Raw genomic sequence first — 23,747 nt, forward strand, 5'->3', positions numbered from 1 at the left:
AATAACATATATTGATAATATTGCTCTACTTATCATTTTTGTTGTTGGCTAATGTCATGCCACATATCAATCATGCAAATGTTGACACATGATTTAATTTAGCATCACTGTTTTTAGTAAAAAAGGAAAAAGTCTTTATTTCAATAGTATTATTTAAAGCTACAAGGAGCCACTGCAAAGGAGTCAAAGAGCAGCAGGTTGAAGACCATTGGTCTGAGTCAAAACAAATGCAGGAGCTTGCATCTAAAGAAACAAGATGATGAGTGAGAGAAGAAAAGTAGAATTGAGTTGGACATTGATGAAAATATTGCACATATCCAGCAAATGGATAAACTAATTCACATTTTTTAACTCTTTCACATGATAAACCAAATAAACTTTAGACTACAGGTTTAATTTTAAAATGATTCTGGTTCATTCACACATTGATTATCCAGTATCACCTTACTGTATAGTTCATTATTCTGCCAAATTAAATTTGAGTTTCCCTCAGCGAACAGGAGGAGGGCAAAGTCTCTTAAAACAGGAGGAGACCCAACACCTCCAGATGAGATGGACAAGAGCCAGAGTCCAGGACCAGCTCTTCTGGATGAGGGAGTCCCTGGAGGAGGCTCATGTGAGACGGTCACCCCCCAGGACACAAGTGCCTTCATAAAATGTGAGGAATGAAGATGTTTCTATCATTCAACATGGGAAAACTGTATTGGATGAGTTATTTTTACTCATTTTATTGTTTTAATATGGGCTTTTTATATTTTATAAATAAATCCTGAAGTTTTTGCTCAAGCTCGGTTCCTTTTTTTCTTAGAACTAGACATCACCTGTGTCTAAAAGTTTGGGAGCCTCTGGTTTTAACTCTTTTCTTAGAATTATTTTTCTGTGGTTTGGCAGAAATAAAAACTGGTGTTGTCATTCTTTCTCCAGGTTCTGATAGTATCCTCTGCTTTGTGAAGCCTCATTCTCCTGCAGCTGTAAGTAGACTGCTCAATGCACAGGAGATTATACCAAAGAGATGAGTGTAAGTCTAAAACACATCTCAGCAGGATGAAGAGGATAATAAAGATGGAATACGAACACTAATACTATCCACTGTCACAGGGGGGAATCCAGAGGTGATGTTAACCACATGTTCCTGATAAATATCTCTTGATTCACAGATCTTTACATTCAGTTGTGGAGTATAAAGAGTTACATGTTGCCTGTTTGAATGTCTTTCTTCATCAGAGTTCAGATGAAAAGCAGCAGGAGACAGAGGCACCGTCAACTTCCACAGCACAGGTGAGAACAGATTTTCACTTAATGTCAGAGATTACTTCTGTTTGTGGAACTGGTGATGAAATAATTCAACATTATCCTGATCCGTCCCCAGTTACCGATGCAGGAACTGAACAGAATGTATCTCATCAAAAAGATGACAAAAATGGACAAAGAGATGGTGTTTTTAGACCGGCAGATTCAGAAGACAGATCTTGAAATAGAGATGCTTCAGCATCAGTTAGAGGTTGGTACAGCCACAGGTGATTGTGTTACCTCCTGAAACAACATAAAGGCTAACTGTGGTTTCTGTTTCTGCAGGAAATAAAGAGGACCAAATAATTTGTGACTCATTTGTCTTTGTTAAAGTGATGTGCTTGTTTCAGGTGGAATAAGAAGAGTTGATGCTACATTAAAATTTAACCAAGTACTGTAGTTTAGAGGTACAGTCCACCAATAGATTTTTTTTTTATTTTAAACATTAAGTAACAGTAAGTAGAAAATCAGATCACACAAGTTGTTACCCGAGAACAGCGATGTTACATTAATCCAAAGTCTTATATACAACAAGAGCAGCAATCAATAATAAATAAATAATAAATAAATAAATACATAAATATGTAAACATACTTACAGTGTTTGAGAAGGAACAGGAGGAAGCTAAAGCCCATATCCGCCTGACTACCAGGAAAAAAAAATATTGTCCAATCACAAAGATTTTAAGAGTCCCCAATCTTTGTGAGGTTATTAGAATACTGAACACATTTTTTGGGGAAAAAAAAATATATTTCAGATAGTATGTATATTACAATGCTAAAATACAGTAAATAATATTCACACAATGTTCAAATGTTAAGAGTCCCATATAAAATATGCCACCAAAATTTGCTTATTAAAAAGTTTTATATACTTACTTTTTCTCTCCCCATAAATTGCACTTCCACTGATGGATGCCATTTTCCTTAATGAAAAAGAGAAAGGTACCAAAGCCCCACCCCGTCACATGTGGTATCATTGAAAGCCCTAATTGTCCTCTGTAGATGGCATGAGGAGTTTATTCAGTAGTGTGAAGTAAGCGGAAGATATTTAGGTTTACAAATGTCCCCCACAGAGGACAAATTTGAACTATTGGTAGTCAGGAGGTTATGAAACTGCCCCTACCTACTGAAGCACTTAAATGTATTTTACAGAGAACAACTCAATAAAAAAATAATAATAATAATAATAAAAAAAATAGTAATAAAAAAGTAATGATAACAATAATAATGTGAAAAAAAATACATTAACATGGGATGGTGGGATGGAAATGTATGGATAAATATATAATTATTGATGTTTTTTAATCACCCATGTCAGCTTGTCATCACTGCTCATTGAAAATCAGCAATGGGGGAATCTACTACTGTCATACACTATTTAAATACCTAAAGTAGTGAGATTTTTACAATTAAATAACAAAAATCGAATTCTTAACTCCCATTTCTTCCAAGATTTTCTAAAAATTAAAAATAATAAGTCCGAAGTACCCTTATCAAACCGCACGTTGTCGTCGCGCCACCCCTCCGAGCTGAAATGGTCTCGCCCGTGTCTCCCCAGCATCAAACGCACATGTTGGGTGTGTTGTGCTGAGGATTGCAGCGATATTACAGCATTTAGCAGCCTCCCGTGGACTGTCACGTTGCCGTGTGCTCTTTGAACATCAGTCACCATGCGATAAGCCTCACAGTCAATGAGAGGAATCAGAAAAATCAGAGTTATTGCGAGAAACTCTCAGAGCAAACGGGCTGACAGGCTAATCAGCGTGACTGCACCCGGCGGCTTTACCGGACTGAAGGTATGTTCACCGTCACCATTCACTGCATTACGTGAGCGGCTGACCACATGTGAGGCTGATTCTTCTTTTGAAAACTTATGAAACCCTAAAAACGCCTGAAAAGTTTGCAGGAGCCGGTCTTGCCTGGCTAGCAGCGCACCGTTAGCTTTCCAATCTGTCAGTCAACATGTGAGAGGTGTGTGCGCACCTACTGTTGGACTAACGGCTCGAATTTAAGAGAAATTAATTAAACCTCAATTCAAGAGAAGGAAACGGGAATACATGGCTGTTTTCTGGGAGTATTTGCATGAAAAGACCTTTTTTTGTAAGATAAATGAGAAAACGCTGAGCTAACCACCTGGTGCTGAGCAATGCCACGTAGCTAACCGGCTGAAGGGAGCAGACAGCCGGGGAAGTTTGTGCACAATCACTGCTGAGTAGACCTGCAGACTGAGGCTGTGCATGGGGGCAAGAACTCAGATCTTAATGATAAAATAATATCCACAGCCTCTTTACATCAGACTTACATATTTTTCTCTTTATTTTGAATTTTATTTAACCAGAAAAGCCTCATTGAGATTAGAAAATCTATTCCATAAAAGTGTCCTGGCTGAGACCAGCAGCAGCATATTCAAAGTCATCAGTCAAAGCATCTAAAAGCTGGTGCATCATCCTCCAGCTCCTTTTGTCTGCCTTTAAAATCATTTAAAGAGACCAGCCCACTCAACCTCTAACACTCCCCATCCTGCAGCACAATCCAAGCTGCAGGAGCAGAGGAGATAAAATTCTTCTCCCATGTTTCTGAAGCTTTCAGTATCTCTCAGATGAACTTAATGACATAAATATGTCATCTACTGATTTACTAGTCTACAGGTAGTCAGTGCAGACCAGCCATTGTGAGCATACAGGAAGCAGTAATGAGTCAGAGACTTAAGCTTGGTCATGAACCTCAGAGCTCAGTTGGTCGGTTAGTTAACAGTATCACTAAATCAATCAGAGGCATATGGAAGACGATCAGGGCCACTGAAGAAAATGAAGTCCAATTCTTTTTAAAACTGATTTTTTTTTTCAAAAAAAAATATTGAGATTAAAATCAAAATTCTGGAATTAAAGTAAGAATTCTGACCTTTTTCCTCCTTTGGATTCTGTAATTATTCTGCAAAAATAAGAATTCTGAGATGACAGTAAGAATTAAGTTTTCTTCTCTTTTTCTATTTTTTTTAGAAAAAAAGACAGAATTTTGACTTTTTCTCAGAATTCTTAGATCAAAATCAGAATTCTGCAGTAAAAAAAATCATAATTTTAGATTCTGAGGCAAAAGTCAAAATTTTGTTAAGAAAGAGAGATCTTTACTTTAATCTCAGAAATCTCTGAGATTAAAGTCATAATTCTGAATTTGAGAATAAAAGTAAGAAATCTGACTTTTTTTCTTAGATTTAAATCATAATTCTGAGAAAAACGACAACGCAATTTTAAATATTGAAGACAGAAGTCAGAATTCTGAGAGGAAAGACCAAGGTTCTGAAAAAAAAGTCAGAATTTTGAATTGCGAAAAAAAAAAAAAAAGTTAGAATTCTCAGAAAAAAAAAACAGAATGCTTAAATTAATGTCGGAATTCTGACTTTTTTTCTAAAAAAAAAACAGTGATAAAAAAAGGGACATTTTTCTCCCAGTGCCCCTAATCCTCTTCCGTCGAGGCAAGAAAGGAGCAGCAACACATGACTCCTCTCTGAAACAGGAGCCTAACCACAACTTTAACTTTTGTACAAGTTGCTGACTAGGCTTAAAAGACAGGGAGTCATCAATTAGGAATCTGAGGTCGTGATAAGAAGATGCAGGGTTAATCACATCACCCTGAGATGCAGGTTCAGTGGCTTTGTCTATAAAAACCTGTGAAACCTTTATTCTAATTAAAAAAAAAAAAAAAAAATGAAAAAAAGAAGATTTTACAGTTTTTTTCCCCACCTTTTAACCACATTAACCACAGCTTCTGGTCTTGTCAGATCTGGACTAAACTAAACCAGACTTATGAAACACAGATTCAGATTTGTGGAATGTTTGTCTCCCTGTAGTTTGTAACCTTGGCATCATCCTGGACAAGGGGTGAGAGAAAAATAAAATCACATAACTATCAAGAATTTTTGTTAAAGATTTTTAAACCACATTTTTTATAAGTTGGGTTGGTAAAAAGTTACAGCTTTTCTCCAGCAGAGGGTGAAATGTTTTCTTTGGTTATTTAGTAACGTGACGTCAAATCCCCTGAATAATCAACGTATCGTAGTATCAGGATTTTTTTTATGTTAATTTTTCTTTTTAAATACAAATCCTTCATTTTGGTGTTCCTTTGGAAGCTGAGTTGAAAAAAAGTTTAGACGTTAGACCCCCTGAATAAATCCTAAAAACTGACTCACATGTGATGTTCTTTTTTGGGGGAAAATGTGGCTCCTGGCAAACTCTGTAGACATCATCGTTCAACTTTTTCACATGGTCAGGTGTAAAGAAACCCCAAAAGTTGAACAAGAATTGAAAGAGGAGAAAAGCGGATGGTCCCAGCCCTATTCTGGACCCGTCCCTCTTCCCACACATCAGAAAAGTAACCAAACATCATTTAGACATTAAGACAGTAACACATTTCAGTGCTGAGAATCTCATTTTAAATCATGGATCAGGAATGGGTAAATATTTACAAGTAAGACTATTTCAAGATGACTCATGAAGCCGTCACAGAACCTTTAAAACGGCATTAAAAATCAGGTAACAAAAGTTTTGATGTCCCTTTTTTCCCTTCAGGCTCTGAGGCGTGCTGCCGTGCGACACCATGAGCTCCAAGGCGTGTAAAAACTGTGGCAGCACAGACATCGATGTGGACCATGCGCGAGGCGATGCCGTCTGCATGGGCTGCGGCTCCGTGCTGGAGGACAACATCATCGTGTCCGAGGTGGAGTTCGTGGAGACGGGAGGCGGAGGGTCGCTGGCTGTTGGACAGTTTGTGTCCTCAGAAGGTGAGAGCCATGGAGATTGAAGCTCCGGCTGATGTGAGAGGTTTGAAAGTTTTATCAGAGCCTGGTTTTTCCTACAGGACAGAGGCTGCTCATCTCTGCGCTGGAGTTTAGAGCTCTTCTTTTGTTAAAATGAGGATGTGTTTTTACCTTGACACTCGTTTTCTCACCTGCTGAGTCTGCAAAAGAGTTTCTGTCCCTGTATTGTAATTCCCCAGCTGTCCACTAGAGTGTGCTGTTGGATAACACTTCAATATCATACTCATTTTTTTCCCTTGCAGAGTAGATATTATTAATTTGATTTTAGTGGACAAAAAGCTCTAGGTGTATATTTTTTAGTGTTTGATCATTGTGAAGATTTTTTTCTGTCAATGCATGTCCATTAATCGTGGCTGATGGTTGAATACAAACAGACTTTTGACCAAATACTAGCGAAAATAAGTGTTTTTCAGATCTCTGACATTTTCAAAAAGCTGTTTTTTTCCATATCACAAAATAATGATAATAATTACCCATTTTCTTGCAATGCAAATAAGAGTTAACAAAAGAAAAAAGTCATATTTCATAATCTGGAGCCAATAACTGATAAAAAATTTGCATAAAAAATGAATTAAGAGCACCTAAGCAATCACATGTTACAGATTCCCTTACAACCTATTAAGGGTGACAGAAAAAGTTAACATTTTAAATGATCAGGTTTTTTTGTTGAATGGTTTTAAATTGTGACTTTTTTGTAAAAAAAAAAAATTATATATACATATTTTTTCAAATTTAAATACTTTATTTTAGTCTTGTTTATAAGCTGGGTTGAAAAAAAAGTTAAGATATCAGATCCCCTGAATTAGTCCTAAAACTAATATGTCTAAGGACATCGTTATCATCATTTAACTTTTTCACTTGGTCTGGTGTTCAAAATGTGAACTATAAATCAAAAATATGGAAGAATTTCAATGATCTGGATGTAGTTTTGTGGGTTCTTCATTGTGGCCCAGGTCTCAGACTCAGCGGTTTGTGTGCTTGTCCCTGGTTTAGGAGGGGTTCTGCTTTAGTCACACAAATAACAGGTTATTTAATCATCAACACAAACACCTCTCTGGGTTTATCCTCTGATTTATCCACTGAAACACCCCTGGCTTGAAAATCTGTCCACTTGGTGAGGTCTTTCATTCACTTACTGATTTCTCCCAAAGCTGGAGGTCATTAATCGTACGTCAGTTTGATTTATTTGATTTGATTTGTTTATTTATCTCAAACATTTGCAGATTGCAAGTAGAAAACAGATCACCCACGTTGTTGCCCAAGAGCTGGGATGCCACACCAATCCAAAAACCCATACACAGTCAAGAGCGTTTAACAATAAAAGGAAAAAAAGATAAATAATGAATAAATAAATACATGAATATGTAAACTAACCTGCAGTGTTTGAAATTGGTCTGTCGATCGGTGCTGATTTCCTTAATTTTGGGGGATCAGTGATCGGCCCATCCTTACATATGAAACTGATCCTATATACCTCCAGGAAGGTCTGACAGCCAGCCTTTGTTGCTTTTTGCACTGAGACTTAAAGCTCAGGACATTTTATTGGTTGTTTAAGTTAAAAGATAAAGATTGTATTGTGTCACAGGTATTGCTCAATGATTTTCAATAAAATAATATTGGAATGTTGAAGGTATAAACTTTTTAACTTTTTAAACTTTTCACCTGTGCTTTGAGATTTTAAAGTTGTGAATATGCTATATAAATAAAGTTGACATTGACAATATCTTACTGTAAAGTCTGAAAGAACATTAGTTTATTGATAAATATTGACATCACAGTATTGCTGCTGAATAAATATAAACATCCGTATATGTAGGTATTGGAACCGCATGTTAAACGGTGACTTAATGAGACTGATCTGGTCTCTGTTCTTAGGCTCTGGTCCAAACCCCTCTTTTGGAGACGGACACTTCACAGGTGTGGGAAGAGAGTCCAGAGCTCAGACGCTGCAGAGAGGTGAGTGACCAGCAGAGGGCGCCACACACTTGCAGTCAAATATACAAAAGCTTCTGCTAATGAAGTTACTTTCCCAGCATGCAGCTCTTTGTACATGTGTGTTAATGGGATTCTGGGGCCATTTTTTGTAGTTATTTTAATTTCCTCTAAAATCAAAATGATGACACATGGGGTGTCTCTACCACAGAGACTCAAACCTAGAATATTATCTCTAATTTTCCTTTTTTTTTTTTTTTTTTTTTTTTTTAGCATTTTTCCAGTTATAGTTTATGTGCTTTTAATGCTTGGCATGTCAAAGTTAAAGTCCCACTTTAGCTTGTGCATAATGTATTTGATGATTGTAGATGAAGATGAAGTTAAACATCACCTCGATTCCTTTTAAGTGTTTGCAAACCTGATCCAGAAAAGCCTCTACTGGCTCTCAGTTATTGCATGTAGCAAGAAAAAAGCTTGCATTTCTTCTCCGTGGACTCTTTCCTGGATGTAGCAGGCAGAAGCTGCAGCATCCTGAGAGTTTTGCTGCACTCGCTCCATCAATCAGTCAGTGAAGCTGAAGACCTGCAGCCCACATTCACTGTAGCAACACAGCAAACAGGAGAAGTGTTCCAAATTAAAGCTGCAGGTAGCGTTGGTCGCGTGTCCCTTATTCGGGTTTTACCTCCACTGTCAAGGTTTCATCCCTTTCTGACCCTCTTAGGTGTATCACACTGGAGGTGATGTATTATTTTCCTGCTCAGTTACATGATTAGCTACACCCAACTGTCAATCATTGAGTGACATCATCACCAACTGCTGCCCTCACAGGAGTGAAATTCGACTGGAGATTTAGAAACGTCTCCTTATAGATGCCACAATTTTGACCAAACCTCTGCAAACCTAACACATTTCTGTAGTAAATTTTGTCAGGAATCAATCCATGTCATTTGAAAGCTGTAACACTTTTCCTTTTTTGTGTAGAGGCCTAACTGCCGCAGGTCGTGTGGAGCTAGATCCTCCTCTCCCATTCATTCTAATAGGGGGAGCTGAAAGAGCTTCTTTGGGGATCACCAACTTTGAGGGCTTGTCATTCAAAAACCGTTTGAGAAACAACAAATTCTTACGTAGTTTTTGTAAAGCATGGCCCGCTCTGTCACCTGAGCGAATTTCAAGCCAATACCATTTATGGCCTAGGAGAAGATAACTTTTGTTTCAGGCCCAAAAATGCGGCCAAATTTTATTTTGAAAGGCAAATTGCTGGCTTCCTGTTGGAGATAGGTCAGGGGTGTCTTTACATATTTTGTGCGTCTTAATGAGACGAACATTTTGACATTGGTTTGATCTTTCTATGACATTCCTACTGTTATTAAGAGCCATTTTAGTGTGCCTAGGTGGCGCTAGCGAGTACATTTTGGTATTTTGGGGTCAATTTTTGGCCAAATCTGAGGTGTGTGCAGATTTTGGTGAGTTTTTGAGGGCGTTAAATTAGGGCTCAAAGAGTGGACGGAAGAGGAGGAGGAGTGTTAAAGGATACAGACACTGTGTACAGAGTTATGGCTGACTCAGATATTCAGCTGTATTTATCAAACCCAGCGTGTGGCTGATCACACGCCTGCAGAGCGAAGGCGGAGGCTGCAGTTGTTTGCATTCAGTTCATTCCCTTATAATGTAGACATGAGTTCCTCTGTGTGAGAGCTCAGCTTTTTCTGTCGGTATAATCTGCACCAAAGAATGAATTTACTGTCAGTGTTCTTGAAAATATTGTGCTTCCACTGTCTAAACTGTTTGCTAATGATCAGAAGGTCATGCTGAAGTCTTCCTGCCTCTCCTCCCCTCGCAGTTTTACAGCCCGACTGGAGACGGCTGTTAAAATTGATTACGGAGAATTAATCAAACTGTTCAAGTGAGGAGGACATGTCGAGAGGATTTCTGTCTGATTTCCTGTTTCTTCATAAGCCAGCGCCTCATGATAAAATCAGCTGATTCATATATCTGTCAGAGCTAACTTTGACCTGTTCGTCATCCCTCTGTGGCCCCTGAAGGGCCTCTCTGGGTGTCCCCCAAACCTCAGACCCCTGCAGACTCGATAACTCTTGTTTAGAATCATGTCAACAACTTGCAGAAAGAGACAAAAACAACCACTCAGCTGAGGGTTGGCGAGCCGCCGGGCAGAGAGCCAGGGCCCCGATTCGATGCCGAGCAGCTGGTTAGTGCGGCGACGACCGTCTGCTCAGCTGATGATGTTTCAGCGACGGAGCCGCAGAGTCACAGAGCTGTCAGACTGCAGCAGACGCTGAGTAATGTGTGTGTGTGTGTGTGTGTGTTGGTCTGTGAGGATAGGGGATTAGTCGGTCACAGAATGTGTGTGTGTGTGAGAGAAGATAGGAGGGTGAGGATCGGGGAATTCTGCTCTTATTTTCTGCCTGTTTGAAGAAGAAGTTGTGTGTTTTCTCTCCGTCTGAGTGAGCAGGAGTTTTATTTTGATCGTATGTGTGTCTTCACGAGATTCATGGAGTATTAGTTTGAGATTTGGGGGCATATACAAGAATAACTGCTGTTAATCTCACACCTTCATTTCAGGCGAAAGTAAACAACACACCATCAAAAAGGTGGATGGCATCGATAGTCTAAAATCATTTGTTACTTTACGTAAACAACAATCACGTAGAAGGCAGTTCCGAGTGATGTTCTGGCGATGCCCAGATTAACGTGAAATGCTTCATCTCCTCACTTGATCTCTGGACACTCGTCTTCTCTATTTTCCTCTTCTTCGTTAACTTTCTGTTGGGGATGTAACGATGCATCGTGAGACGGTTAAAAATTGATACAAATGTGTGACGATTCAAATCTTCTGAGATTCTGTTTTTCCTTAAAAAACCATGTTAATCCTAAACTAGGAAAACAAGCAAACCTGAGATTGTTTATCTAAACAGATTTTGTTTATTTTTTTTATTATTCATTTAGTTATTTTTATGTGAGATTTGTTTAAAACAAGTTCTTGTAATTCAAGATAAAATAGATTTTTATTGGACTTTTAAGATAAGGACTGACTTTGTTTTGCACAGTTTTCCCTACCTTAGAAAATTAAAAAGGGAATTCTTATTAATTTGTTAAAAATATAAGAAAATCTTTTTTGTAGTTTTTATAAATTTAAATATTCATGAGTGTTTTAATTTTTGCATTATTTGAATGTTTTTTGTTTTTTTTTGCGGTTGCAGAATTAATCAAGAATCTTTTTCAGTCATATTTTATCTGCAAGCTCATTCTGTTCAAAAAATTGTGGGAAAATCGCATCGTGAACCCACTACTGAAAATTGAATAAAACCAGGTACCCATGCCCGGTAAAACACAAATAATAAAAAGGAATTTTATTTTCACTTTAACATTTTTATTTCTCAATAGATAAACTTGTAATGCTGTGTTTGTGTCCAGCATGGAAAATCCCCTACTCTTCCACTCCCTCACAGTCACAAGGATGCATTTAGGTACCTGAACATGGTACCATTTGGTTTTACTTGAATTGGTATCAGGTACTTTTGACAGAATTCGGTTGGTACCTATAAAAGTACCCAATTTGGCACCCAGTCCTACTTTCTGCCCATTCTTTCAACCCAGAGTCTGACACGCCCACAAATGAATTTGTTTTTCCAGTCTGAACTAAATTAGATTCAGAACTGTTATGGAGCTGTGCTGGTATTTCAACCATAGAGTCCAGGAACTTTTGGTTCCTGTTAAAACATTTCCAAGAACTAAATGGTTCCTGCGGGCCATTCTTTGTCTGCAATTCGACTGCAGAGCTGAAGACTCAGAAAGATTATGCAAAACAGCGCAATGACGTTGGAGTAAAAATAGAGGTAAATACAAAACGCCATCAGACCACTAGAGGGCAGTAATATGGATGGTGCTTTGTTGTTATGATGCGTATATATACATATATCAAACTAAACAAGGATGACTTCTTTAGGACTTCTGTGTTTGAACAGCTGCTGTAACCTGGATCTCCACTGACATGTTCTGCTGAAGGTGTCCACTTTAAAGGGTCACTCTTTAAACTGGAACACCGGGAGCTGACAGAGACACATTCACACCATCAGGCTCAAAGAAGACCGTTGGTTAGGAGGTACTAAACCAAGTCCATCACAGCTGGGGGTTATCTTATTATGGACAAAGGGAGGGGGGACTAAAAACACTATTTATACATAACTCCTGGCCTGAGTATCTTTGTAACAGGTGTGTTAAAAACTTTTGAACTCCTGCACTTTGTGACCTACAACAGAAAAACTCATTCATTCAAAAATGTATCGTGTACCAGGTTGCAAACGTGTCAGTGTCTGCTGTAAAAATGAGCAACACAACATGAATGTCAAGGGGAGTCCTGGGTTTTGGAGCCAGCCTCTAGTGGCCCGTCGAGGAACTGCAGATTTTAACTTTAATCTTTGACTGTGTATCCTCGATGTTAGTGTTGTACTGTTATTTTTGTAGTGTTTGAATTAAGCGTGTCAGTGTGTATCAGTGACGCTGGCAGTGGGAAAAGCCTGGTCATGCTCTGTGTGGGTGTGTGTGGGGGGTCTGCGGGGAGTTTTTCAGCCTTTGTGGCGTATGAGTCAGGGAGAAACACCTCTTCCTCTTCTTATAGCTCTTTTATATATTCCAGAAAATTTCCCTAGCGGCCGTCTGCTCCTCTTCTGTCTCACCACTAACTGATTCATATCTGGGAGCTCCAACCTCAGCTGCTCCCCTCCTCGTGTGTGTTAGTGTATCAGTGTATCACCAGTCCCTCATGTAAAGGTCCACAGCGTGCTGCAGTGTAGGCGTGATGACTGGAATCTAAATGTAGCTTTAAAAGCCGTCCCGGGAAGATTTATGTGTGAAAACATACTTTGTCTGAGCAGCCTGAATCACAAACAGGCTCTGGAGTAAAATCTGTCTGCGTGTAATAAATCTGGATGGAGAGCTGGAAGATTAAAAGGTTTATCAATGCCACACTATGAGGCGAGGTGTTGACGGTGATCCAGGTGTTTACTTCCAGCGTGAATCCTGAAACTTTAATGTTGGAAGAGTTACTCCAAGAGTCAAACGCACAGCTTTAGTTAGCGGCTCTTTGACTCCTTTGCAGTGGCTTCTTGTAGCTTCAAAACATATTATTGGAATAAAGAGTTTTTATTTTTCTTACAGAGGGTATTGATGATTAAAGACTGACACTAAATAAAATCATGTGTTAACATTTTGTTGAGCTACATATGCATCACATCTTGCAAAAAAAAAACCTGTCATCGCTCTACTTTACCTCTTACGACATCAACAGCCCACCAACTTTCCATGCACAAGAAAACTAAATCATCCAAAAGACAAATCTAGTAGAAAATACAGAATAAATTCTGTGTGGATGGAGTCATTTATGTGCCAACACGCCAGCTAAATAAACATGATTGGGGCGAGACATTGCAAACAGCAAAAAATGACAAGTTGAGCCAAATTTTTTCAGATTCAAGTAAGATTTCTTAAGCTTTGAAATTTCTGCAAATTTTTATTTTTATTTTTTTTGCAGATTTTTTTAATTTCTGTTTTTAAATTCTGCAACTTTTTGAAATTTATTTATTTTTGGCATTTCTGCAATTTAACTTGGGTTATTTTTAAAACTTTTTGATGTTTTTTTTTCCCTTTTTTCACATTTTTGATTTTTTTTGCAAAGTTAATTTTTTTTTAAATTCTGGGACTTTTTGAAATTTCATTTTTTTTACATTTCTGCAATTCATTTGTTTTTTGCAACTTTTTGAATTTTTCTTTTCAAATTTTTTTCATTTTTTTCTCATTTTTTCAAAGTTTTGATTTTCTTTGTAAATTTTTAAAATTTCAGTTTTTTTTAAATCTGGAACTTTCTGACCTTTCATTTTTAGCATTTTTGCAATTTATTTTTTCTGATTTTCACAACTATTTGAAACAATTTTTTTCCAATTTTGCAAATTTACTGATTTTTTTTTTTAATTTTGGATTCTTTTTTATTTAAAAGAAAAAGATTTTTTTTTACATTACATGTTCAATTTTATAAAACTCCTCAAAACTTATTGTGTAGATTCTTTTTTATTTGATTTTTTTTTTCAATTTTATGCTTTCTATTGTCTTGTTATGAAAATAAGTCGATTTTTTTACTCCTGAGTGTGTTTTATGGTTTCTGGTCCATTAGGAGATGTATAACATGTTGAATGTATGTATTTCTTTGTGTGTTCAGTTCTGTGGTGAAACTTCAGGCTGAAGCTCCTGAAAATGATTAATAAGGGATCGTTAGCATAAAGGCTAAAGATGTTGATGGATTAAAACATCGAATCTTAACAGGAAACAGTTTTTAATGCCCATCCCTCGTCATTCAAGCAGGGTGAGCATCACTCAGTCGTCCTCAGTTACCTGCAGCTGGCAGCAGCTGGGCTGAGTGTTGTAAAGAGGCTTTGGAGGAGAAGGCAGCGGTGGTGGTGCTGCGTTATGGAGGCATTTGTTTACAGTGTAGCTGGTGAAATAAAACGCTTAAGAATTGTACGTGTTTCAAAATGTGATCACAATATAAATCAAGATTCTAATCTTTTAGCAATTAATCATGCTGTTTTCAATCCAGGTGTATGCAAATACTGACACTGACGCGTCCCCAGGCTCTTGAATCAAACCCTGTGGATGAATAAACGCCGCTCTCCTTCAGGGTGTCCCAGTTTCTGTTCATGTAAACGTTATGAGGTGTTCTGTCTTTATCTATTTAAAGTCTCCTATTAGTTCCTGTTTGGAGCTTTGTGCTGCAGAGTCAAGTGAAGGGCAGGAAACTTCAGTTTGTGTGTTTTTAGATCAGGGAAGAGGAGGCCTAATTACATCTGCAGCGAGGAGCGTCTGCCCCACTTCCACCTGTGAAGAAAATCAGAATTACATTACGGTGGCTGTATGGAGTCATTTTCCTCCAAAACTCAAGAGCTGGTGGAATGATTGGAGACAGATCCAGACGTTTACATGATGACGTTTGTTGATTTATGTTTGTGTGTGTGATCCTCTCACGTTCCCACACACACACACACACCTGAAACACTTTTGTCTTGAGCGGTTTTCTGCCGTTACACCTGAACTGGTTTGTGCAGTGTTTCATGTCGTGACACAGTCGTAGAATACGCCTGTTTGCCTTTAGGCGTGTGTGTCCTGATTTGTTTGCTCTTATGTAAAACCACGTGCATGTGTTTGTTTGTATATTTAGAAACATATTGTCGTCATCTTTAATGGCTGTTATGTCAGATTGTGTGACCATAACACCGTGATGTCGTCGTAATGTTTTCGTAACTCTGGTTAAAGATCTGTGACCCTGCCTAAAAACTCCACCAAGCTTCTGTTTGTCTCAATGCTTCTGTCTCTGTGTCTCCTCAGCCAAACACAGCATCAACACTCTGGGTAACCAGCTGCAGATGAACAAACACTGTCTGGACACGGCCTTCAACTTCTACAAGATGGCACTCATGAAGCATCTGACCCGTGGGCGCAAGTCCACCCACGTCATCGCAGCGTGTCTCTACATGGTCTGCCGTACGGAGGGGACACCACGTATCCTTAAATCACAGATACAGGCAGATATTCAGATCCTGATGCAGAGTAATGGAACTGATCGTTGGTGGAGGCCATATTGGATCTGACGCAGGCTCTCAGCTTCCTCTCTTACAGCAATAGGGCACCTGACAGTCACATGAGCTGAGCTGTGTCTCTGATTGGATAAACTTGTGATCCTAAAATCTCCTAAACCACAGAGTGAGAGAAGAATTTACCTCTCTACCAATTTTGTGGCACTTTTCTGTGTTAATGTGGTAATAAATATTAATTTGTGGAATAATGAAATCTTAAAATTTTAATTTAACATATTTATTTCTCACTATACACATTTGCAATGCTGTGTTCATGTCCCGCATGGAAAATTGGCAACTCTTCCACTCCCTCACAGTCACAACGATACGTTTAGAAGGGGTGGGGGAAAAAAATCAAAAATCGATATATCCAAATGTTTTGTTTGACAATATCAAAATCAAATTCTTGGCCAAAAAAATTTTTTTTTTCAAATTTAAAATCTTCATCATAGTCTTCGTTTATAAACTGGATTGGAAAACAGTTACCACTTTTCTCCAGCAGAGGGCAAAATGTTTCTCTCTGACTCATGTGATGTGCATTTAATGGGAAAATATGGCTCCAGATATAGTCTGAAGACGTTATCATCATTTAACTGTTTCCCATGGTCTGGTGTTAAAAAAGCAAACTAAAAATCGTAAATATTGAAGAATCGCAATTTGAATTAAATCGGCACCCCATAAATTGTAATAGAATCAAATCGTTTGAATAGTGCATCACCCCAGCGCTAGCGTGTAGGAACCTAAACAAGCCACGGTTTGATTTTACATTAGCAGGTATTCGTTACTTCAGACACAATTCAGTCGCTACCTATAAAAGTATCTAATTTGGAACCCATTCCTACCAGTCTGTAAATGTATTTATAAGGCTGTTAACGTTTTTTTTTTTGGCTTGGTGTATAGTTTCCAGTCTTTTTGCTGCTGACACATTCAGACGAAGGTCACAAGTCAGCAAGGTTACGCTTAACTCCAAAACACCGCTTGTTCTGTAAGGGTCAGAACTTAACAGAAGTTGACTCCACAGTGGAGGATCCTTTCTGACAAACAACCACAGAACAACCAGACTTTTTCACAATGCCTACAGTTTGAATTCAGAGTTAAAGGAGCTCTAACTTGTCTAAACAGATGGAGCCAAACACTGCCTCTGTTGCCAAAATGTGTGCACATCTTTGTGGTAGCGTAGGTTGGAAAGGGATCTTGTAGTGCCTGTAGTACAGGCTGACATTGACTTACTTTTTCTGATATAAGATAGTATTTATCATTTTTATTTTTGTTATTTTCATTTTTATTAATCTTATTTAACCTTTATTTAACCAGGTTGGTCCCACTGAGATTAAAAACCTCATTTTCAAGGCAGACTTAACCGAGACAGGCAGCAGCAAAAACACAAAGTTACAGACAGAAACTACAAAAAAATACAAAGCACAGTCAAAAAAACACAAGATTATGGCTCAAGGAGTCAGTCTTGGAGTCAGTTGTACAAAGAGCTAAGCTAAGCCATTGACATAGCATAGAACCAGCCTCCATATCTTTCATTTTAGATTCAAATACATTAAAGGACGCCAGCTTGTTGAGCTATAAGTCGTTCTGCTACTGGTTCCAGTTTTTCCCAATTTCTGTCCAAGTGTTTGGGACAGAGAGTGAAATTAAGTCCTGAGAACGCAGAGAGTACTAAGTACTGCATGATAAAAATACAGGATTTAGTGGGGAAGCAGACCAAGAACTGCCTTATAGATGAAGGTGTATCGGTGTGTGAGCCTCTGGGTCGCCAAAGCAGGTCATCCAACCCAAGAGGACAACTCACAGTGATGAGTCAGAGGTTTACAGTTTGTTACGAACCTTAAGGAGGTGTGGTAGACACTGTGCAGAGGCATGCATGAACAGAATCTCCATAATCCAGTAGTTTGAAGAGCAATAGTTCACTATGACTCCTCAGTATATTTGAATTTATTCCTTTCCACATTGTAATTATATCAAAGACATCAGAACTTTGAAGGAACAACTTATAAAAAACAAGCTGTAAACATGTTTTAATAATGGGTGTGTATATGGCTTTGAGTGTTTTTCGAGTCAACCTCCAGTGGACTCTCAAGGAACTGCAGTACTTCTAACTCAACGATGAAAGGTCTGTTACAGATGCAGTATGTGGTAATTTTAGGCATTCAGAAGAACAGACATGGTAGAAATTGTGAAAAAATACTAATAAGTGTGTAAATGTTTATGTAGAATTACCGAATACAAAGAAATGTTAAGTTTTTGTAGATGGGCCTGTTGGTAGATGAGGAAGAAGCTTGTTTTTTGACTGTAAAAACTTGGCAACAGCAGAATCATATTATCAAGCATCAGAGGCGCTTTTTGTCCTCAAAGGCCACCGTTGCTCCACCGACACACTGTATCCTTAAACCTGAAGTTGCTGTCAGCCTCACGTCCACAGCAGCCGGGCTCTGGTCCGTTGTGTTGGTCGAGAAAGTTGAAATAGTTTGATCAGAGCTTCGCTTTCATCCAGCAGCTGAGCCAAAGTTGTGCATTAGCTGTGACAAAGCTGCACATTAAATTTGTCACCCTTCATCCTGAGCTGATTGAGGATGGCACATCAAAGTCTGCAGGTTATGTTTGATGTGAGCCAGCGGAGGCCGAGCCGCGCGGCGCTGTCTTCCTTAATGCTCCGTAATCTGCTGACGGCAGCTTATTGAAGTCAGGAGTCATGTGTCATGGTCAGGATAATGGGACTTTTAGATTCATCCTTTTTTTTTTCCTCTCCCTCTGTGGTGTTTGTGCCGTTTACTCCTGACTCACATCGCCTCAGAGGATGAGTGTGTTATGTAAGAGGACGCAGCACAGGACTCCCAGGATAGGTTTAAAAACTGAAAGAGGGACGAGGAGGGTGTAATACCTTCCTGCTGCATTGTTTACCAGGCTTTGGTGTGTGTGTGTGTGTGTCAGTGCAGGCCTGTCTGTGTGTGTAGGGAGCAGTGAAGCCGGGGTAAAAATAGCTCTGCTCACTTCCTCTTCCACAGCTGGGTGAGTCTGTAATGTCGTCGCAGGGGAGAATCAGGACAAAGAGGAAGGAGAGGAAACAAACGGAGAGGACGGAGAAATGAACAGTGGACTTTTTGTCTTTATACCTTTTTTTTTTTCTTTCTCTGCCTCTGGTTGCTTTAATTTTCCTGTTTCATTCCTCTGACCCCAAATACGTCACAAAATCAGTGACGTCAAAATCATCCAACAAAATGATCGTAGAAAAACAAAAACCTGTCAGTGCCTCCTCGAATATCCTGTTTAGATCACCTTGAGGGTGGCAACGAAAAAATGTAAATAAAGATGAAATACTTTCTGTTTGCATAGTTTTATGTAGGATTTAAAGGGACAGTAAGAAGTTTCTGAGTTAACTTGGAAAAAAAAACATTCTAGATATATAACTAATTATAATCCATACTTTAAAATGAGATTATCAGCACTATTGTAGGTTATTTCTAAATGCTATTTCTCAGTTTCCAGTCAGACAGGACCAGAGTGATTTAGAGCATGTTTACGTCTCTATGACAACACCACGACCAGCTGACTAAGTCTAGTAGCCAAAAGGCCTAAACACAAGCTAAAGGCTAAAATTTGGGCTAAAGGCTAAAACATTAACTTAAGGCTAAAAATGCAGGCTAGGCTTGAACATAAGTCAAAGGCTAAACCATGAGCTTTAGGCTATAACGTGGTCTTAAGGCTAAAAAGAAAACGAGCTAAAGGCTAAACACAAGCTAGAGGCTAAAATATGAGTAAAAGGCCAAAACACAGGCTAGGCTCAAACATGAGGTAAATGCTAAAACATTAGCTTAAGACTAAATTGCAGGCTAGGCTTAAACATAAGTCAAAGGCTAAACCACAAGGTTTATGCTAAAACGTGGATTTAAGTCTTAAAAAAAAAACAAGCTAAAGGCTAAAACAAAGGCTATAGGCTAAAATATGAGCGAAAGGCCAAAACTCAGGCTATGATCAAACATGTGGCAAATGCTAAAACATTAGCTTAAGGCTAAAATACAGGCTAGGCCTAAAAAAGAGCCAATGGCTAATCCATGAGCTCTAGGCTAAAACATAAGCCAAAGGCTTAAGGCTAAAAAATTAACCAGCTTAAGCCAAAACATGGGCTAGTGGCCAAAACATAACAGTGGCTTAAATATGAGCTCAAGGCTTGAACCTGAGGTAAAAGGCTTAAAAGACAGGTTTAGGACCAGAACACAGGCTAGGCTAAAACATGAGCTAAATGCAAAAACATGAGCTTGAGGCTAAAATGCAGGTTAGGCTTAAACATTCGCCAAAGGCTAAAACATGGGCTTAACGTTAAAACAAAACAAGCTAAAGGCTAAAACACAGGACAGATGCTAAAATCTAAGCTAAAGGCTAAAACATGGGCTAGAGGCCAAAACAGAGTAACGGCCAAAATATGAGTTTAAAGCTCAAACACGAGCTAAAGGCAAAAATACAGGCTAGATTAAGACATGAGCCAGTTGCTAAAACATTGGCTTGAAGCTAAAACACAGGCTAGACCAAGACATGAAGCAAAGGCTAAACCACGAGCTATAGGCATACACCATGAGCTAATGCCTAAAACACTAGCCAAAGGTTAAAGCACAAGTTCAAGGCTAAAACACAGGCTTAATACTAAAAATCAAGCTAAAGGCTAAAACATGGGTTAATCTGTCTGTGCTAATGTTGTCTCCAACCCACAGTCAGCAGTTATTCTGCAGTGGTCTGTTCAAACTTGAGAGTCTGTCAATAAAATGAAGAGCCAGGTTACGTTAGCTCTGCTTGGTGAGGTTGGAGTTGGTAGATGAGCTCTGGTAGGACAGAACCAGGATTCACTAACGTTACACGTTACAGACACGTCTCAGAGCACCGGGCTGTGAGGAGAGAGAAATATAGCCGGCTGCTAAACTACGGTACAAAGAGTAGCTTTATCTAATCTAACCTACATAAAAAGTTGTTGTGAACAAAGAAAAGATCTTGACTTGTGATCATCATGTTAGCCTGTGGAGAGGCTGTGATGCTGGGAGTCTGTAATAATGACTGTCAACATATGCAGCTGTTGAAAGCGTTGGCTGACATCTGTATCTGTTTCCATTTTAAGTCTTTGTTCAGATTTATCCGTCCTCCCTGTCGCACCAGACGACGAGGCGTATGTTTTCACTCATCACACCCAGATGTGTCGAAGGATCTGTTCTCGCTTATTCCCCTCCTGATTTAGACGGGTTGTCTTTTAATCTCCAGACGGCGTGTGCTGGGATTATCTTTTTCCATTTCATCTGTGCTGCTGCTGCTAATTCCATTGTGAGGCCTTTTCAGAGGAGCTAATCCAGACAGCAGGCTGCAGACAGGTGCAGCCGGCCGTCACCAGGGAGACGCTGTCACCACAGAGACGTGGTCACTGGGAGAGATGGGGACGTGGTGTGTGTGTTGGTGTGTGTGTGGGGTCACTGTGGACTGGGGGGAGCAGCAGGTCCTTCAGTTTATTAAAAAGAGCTGTGTGGTCAGAGGTGACGGTGTCTGTGTCTCGTTAGATTCACGGCTACAGCTGCTGAAGCTGCACAAGTTTCACTTGTTTTATTTTTTATTTTTTTCATCACAACACAAACGTCTGGGAATATGGCGGACGAAAACTGTCAAAATACAAAAATAATAATTATATATGAATAAATAAATGTGTGAGCAGAGCGCTTTTATTTCATAATTTATTGATATTTAATTCTATTTCCACATTTTTTTGTATTTATTTTTTCTTTTTTTTTTTCTTTTTTATTTATTTTTTAATTTTGGCAGTTTTGGTCCTCCATATGTGAAACACTCAGAGAGGATTTTTCCTTTTTTTTTTGAAGCATCTCTAAGGGTTTTTGCTTTGGCCTCTTTAAATTGCATCAGTTTTGAGGGTTTAGATATAAGATGCACCATGTTTTGGAGGTTTTCTTCGAGGAGAAAAATGTTAAACTGTGTTCCTTTTTGCTGATTTCTGTTGTGTAGCTCTTTTGTAGAGTTTTCAACTCTTGATTTTGAGCTGCAGAAGTATTGCCATGGTGTTTTGTGCAGCTTTGCAACCTCCAGCAATCACTTGACTTAAATTTAAGAGTCTTTTCCATCAGCACAAGTTTTATTGACTACATAACAAACCACTGTTTTCTGCATGATTGTGACTGCCAGACTTTCTTGCAGTTGAAGCCAGTGTAGCTCAGTCTTGTGGGTCAAATACTGCCTCACAATAAAAAACCTCCCTGCGTTTTACACTAATACACCAGCGTTGCAGATGCAGCTCACTTTTTATGCTGAAACATATTAACACATCAAAATTTATGGCGGTTATTTCATGAGACGTGACAGGTTTGGTGTCAGACGAGGTGACTTGCTGCTCGTCACCACAAGGGTTGGATGAGATGTTTTGTTGCTAAGGAGATACTTCCTTCAAATTTAATCTCTCAGCTCAGTTTCCTTGACCTGTTTTCCTCAGACATGCTGCTGGATCTCAGCGATCTCGTGCAGGTAAGTTTCAAACCTACAGCCACACTGACACAATCGCAGTGGTTTTTAAATCTTAAAAACTCAAATTTTATCTTCCTCTGTCCCCCTCTTATCCCTTTAAAAAATGAAAACAAATAGAACCATCACCATCTCACTGTTCATTTAAATATAAAGTTAAAAAAAGGCTAATTGAAAAGCAAGAATGTCACCATTGTGTCTCCATTATTATTGTTAGTATTGTATTTATTTCATTAGTTTTATCATTTTTGTTATTATTTATCTTTTAATAATTTGTACCTCTGCTCTGTGTTGTCAGTTAACACCTGGTAAAGGGACTACCAATGAAAATTAGTCATTTTGGCTAACTTGGGTACCTTTACATTTGTTCAAATGTCAATTAATGTACATTTTCCCTTTAAAATAAATACATAAAACAAAATAGAATTGAAAAAAATCACTGTATAAAAATGAGAACATATCAGATCTTTATAGTGAGACATTTGACTGTTTCATGCAGAGTATCAGCCCAGTTAGAATTTGACGACGGCAACAAATCTCAGAAAAAGTTGGGTCAGCACCGTGTTTATGTTTTTGTGTAGCATCTGCTCTTCTTTTAACAACAGTCTCTACACGTCTGGGGACTGAAGATGAACTTTGGCCCAGAGAAGATGGCTTTTTCTTTACTTTAACTCTCATTCCTGGAAGTGTTCCTGAGCCCATGCAGTGATCTCCACTACAGAGTCATGTCTGTTTTTAAGGCCCCGTTGACGCAACATTTCATCCAAAAACTATAAAACACAGTGAAAAAAATCTGCGTCTACACCAGACCTGGGCAAACTACGGCCTGCGGGCCACATCCGGCCCTTTGTACGTCCCTGTCCGGCCCGCGTGAGGCCAATCATAAACATAAACATAAAACTCGTGCGGGTGCATATGTCTTAAAACTCCATCTATCACAGGCACTGAACAAGACATTTTGGATTGAATTCTCCCTCTCTTTCACTGGCTCAGTCAGTCTCCTCCACCCTCCTCTGTGTGCTATTACAAACCCGCAAGAGAGTGCCGTTGGTACACGCGCAGCGCATGTACGCGACGGCACTGTCTTCAGTACAACGATACGCGTTTCACTATTTTAGAGTCAGCCTTCTCACTATAAAATTCACGCTGCTCTTTCCTGATTAGAGAGGATGCTGCGTTAGAGCAGAGCTACGTTAGTTTAACTCACGACATGTCATGTCAAAGTTCTCCAAAAAAGAAAGGAAACAGCTAAGGCTCTGATAAAGTCTTCATCAACAAGTGCTGCACCGTTATCTGTCTCTGTCTCTGAGGTCTCCTGCAGCGTCTCTGGATCAAACCAACTAAGAGAGGGGGGTGGATGGTTTCTGAGTTTTCGATATAACGCCCTAGTACGGGACTTGATTTGACTTAGTAAAATATTAGAACTCACAGAAGCATACTTAAATTTTGGGGACTATCAGGAGAAATCACAAGCCAGGAGAACAGCTGGAGAAAGGGTTTAAAAAATGGGAGCTTCCCTCCATATTCAGGAGTGTTGGCAGTCTGCCAGCACTCTCAATC

At 38.9% G+C, this 23,747-nt stretch overlaps 2 protein-coding genes across 3 annotated transcripts in view; both read left to right on the forward strand.

The window, feature by feature from the left end:
- LOC141806159 (uncharacterized) overlaps positions 1 to 1,701 on the forward strand; it is a 3,008-nt gene extending 1,307 nt beyond the window's left edge. Inside the window, exons 3-8 of one of the 2 annotated variants that reach the window (XM_074691447.1) lie at positions 494 to 658; positions 925 to 971; positions 1,041 to 1,112; positions 1,225 to 1,278; positions 1,370 to 1,501; positions 1,576 to 1,701. In XM_074691447.1, coding sequence (XP_074547548.1) covers positions 494 to 658; positions 925 to 971; positions 1,041 to 1,112; positions 1,225 to 1,278; positions 1,370 to 1,501; positions 1,576 to 1,596 — 491 coding nt within the window. In that variant the 3' untranslated portion in view covers positions 1,597 to 1,701. The remainder of the gene's footprint in view (positions 1 to 493; positions 659 to 924; positions 972 to 1,040; positions 1,113 to 1,224; positions 1,279 to 1,369; positions 1,502 to 1,575) is intronic. The other variant, XM_074691448.1, reaches the window with a different exon arrangement.
- Positions 1,702 to 2,829: 1,128 nt separating this feature from the next.
- The window catches only part of brf1a (BRF1 general transcription factor IIIB subunit a), a 145,457-nt gene continuing 124,539 nt past the window's right edge, over positions 2,830 to 23,747 (forward strand). The window contains exons 1-5 of the mRNA XM_074691445.1: positions 2,830 to 3,088; positions 5,858 to 6,069; positions 7,981 to 8,061; positions 15,430 to 15,603; positions 22,159 to 22,190. Of these exons, the coding sequence (XP_074547546.1) occupies positions 5,886 to 6,069; positions 7,981 to 8,061; positions 15,430 to 15,603; positions 22,159 to 22,190 (471 nt within the window). The 5' untranslated portion in view covers positions 2,830 to 3,088; positions 5,858 to 5,885. The remainder of the gene's footprint in view (positions 3,089 to 5,857; positions 6,070 to 7,980; positions 8,062 to 15,429; positions 15,604 to 22,158; positions 22,191 to 23,747) is intronic.

The sequence above is a fragment of the Halichoeres trimaculatus genome, unplaced genomic scaffold (assembly GCF_033239565.1).
Source record: "Halichoeres trimaculatus isolate MK-OKI-2021-1 unplaced genomic scaffold, fHalTri1.1 fHalTri1_scaffold_17, whole genome shotgun sequence".
NCBI lineage: Eukaryota > Metazoa > Chordata > Actinopteri > Labriformes > Labridae > Halichoeres > Halichoeres trimaculatus.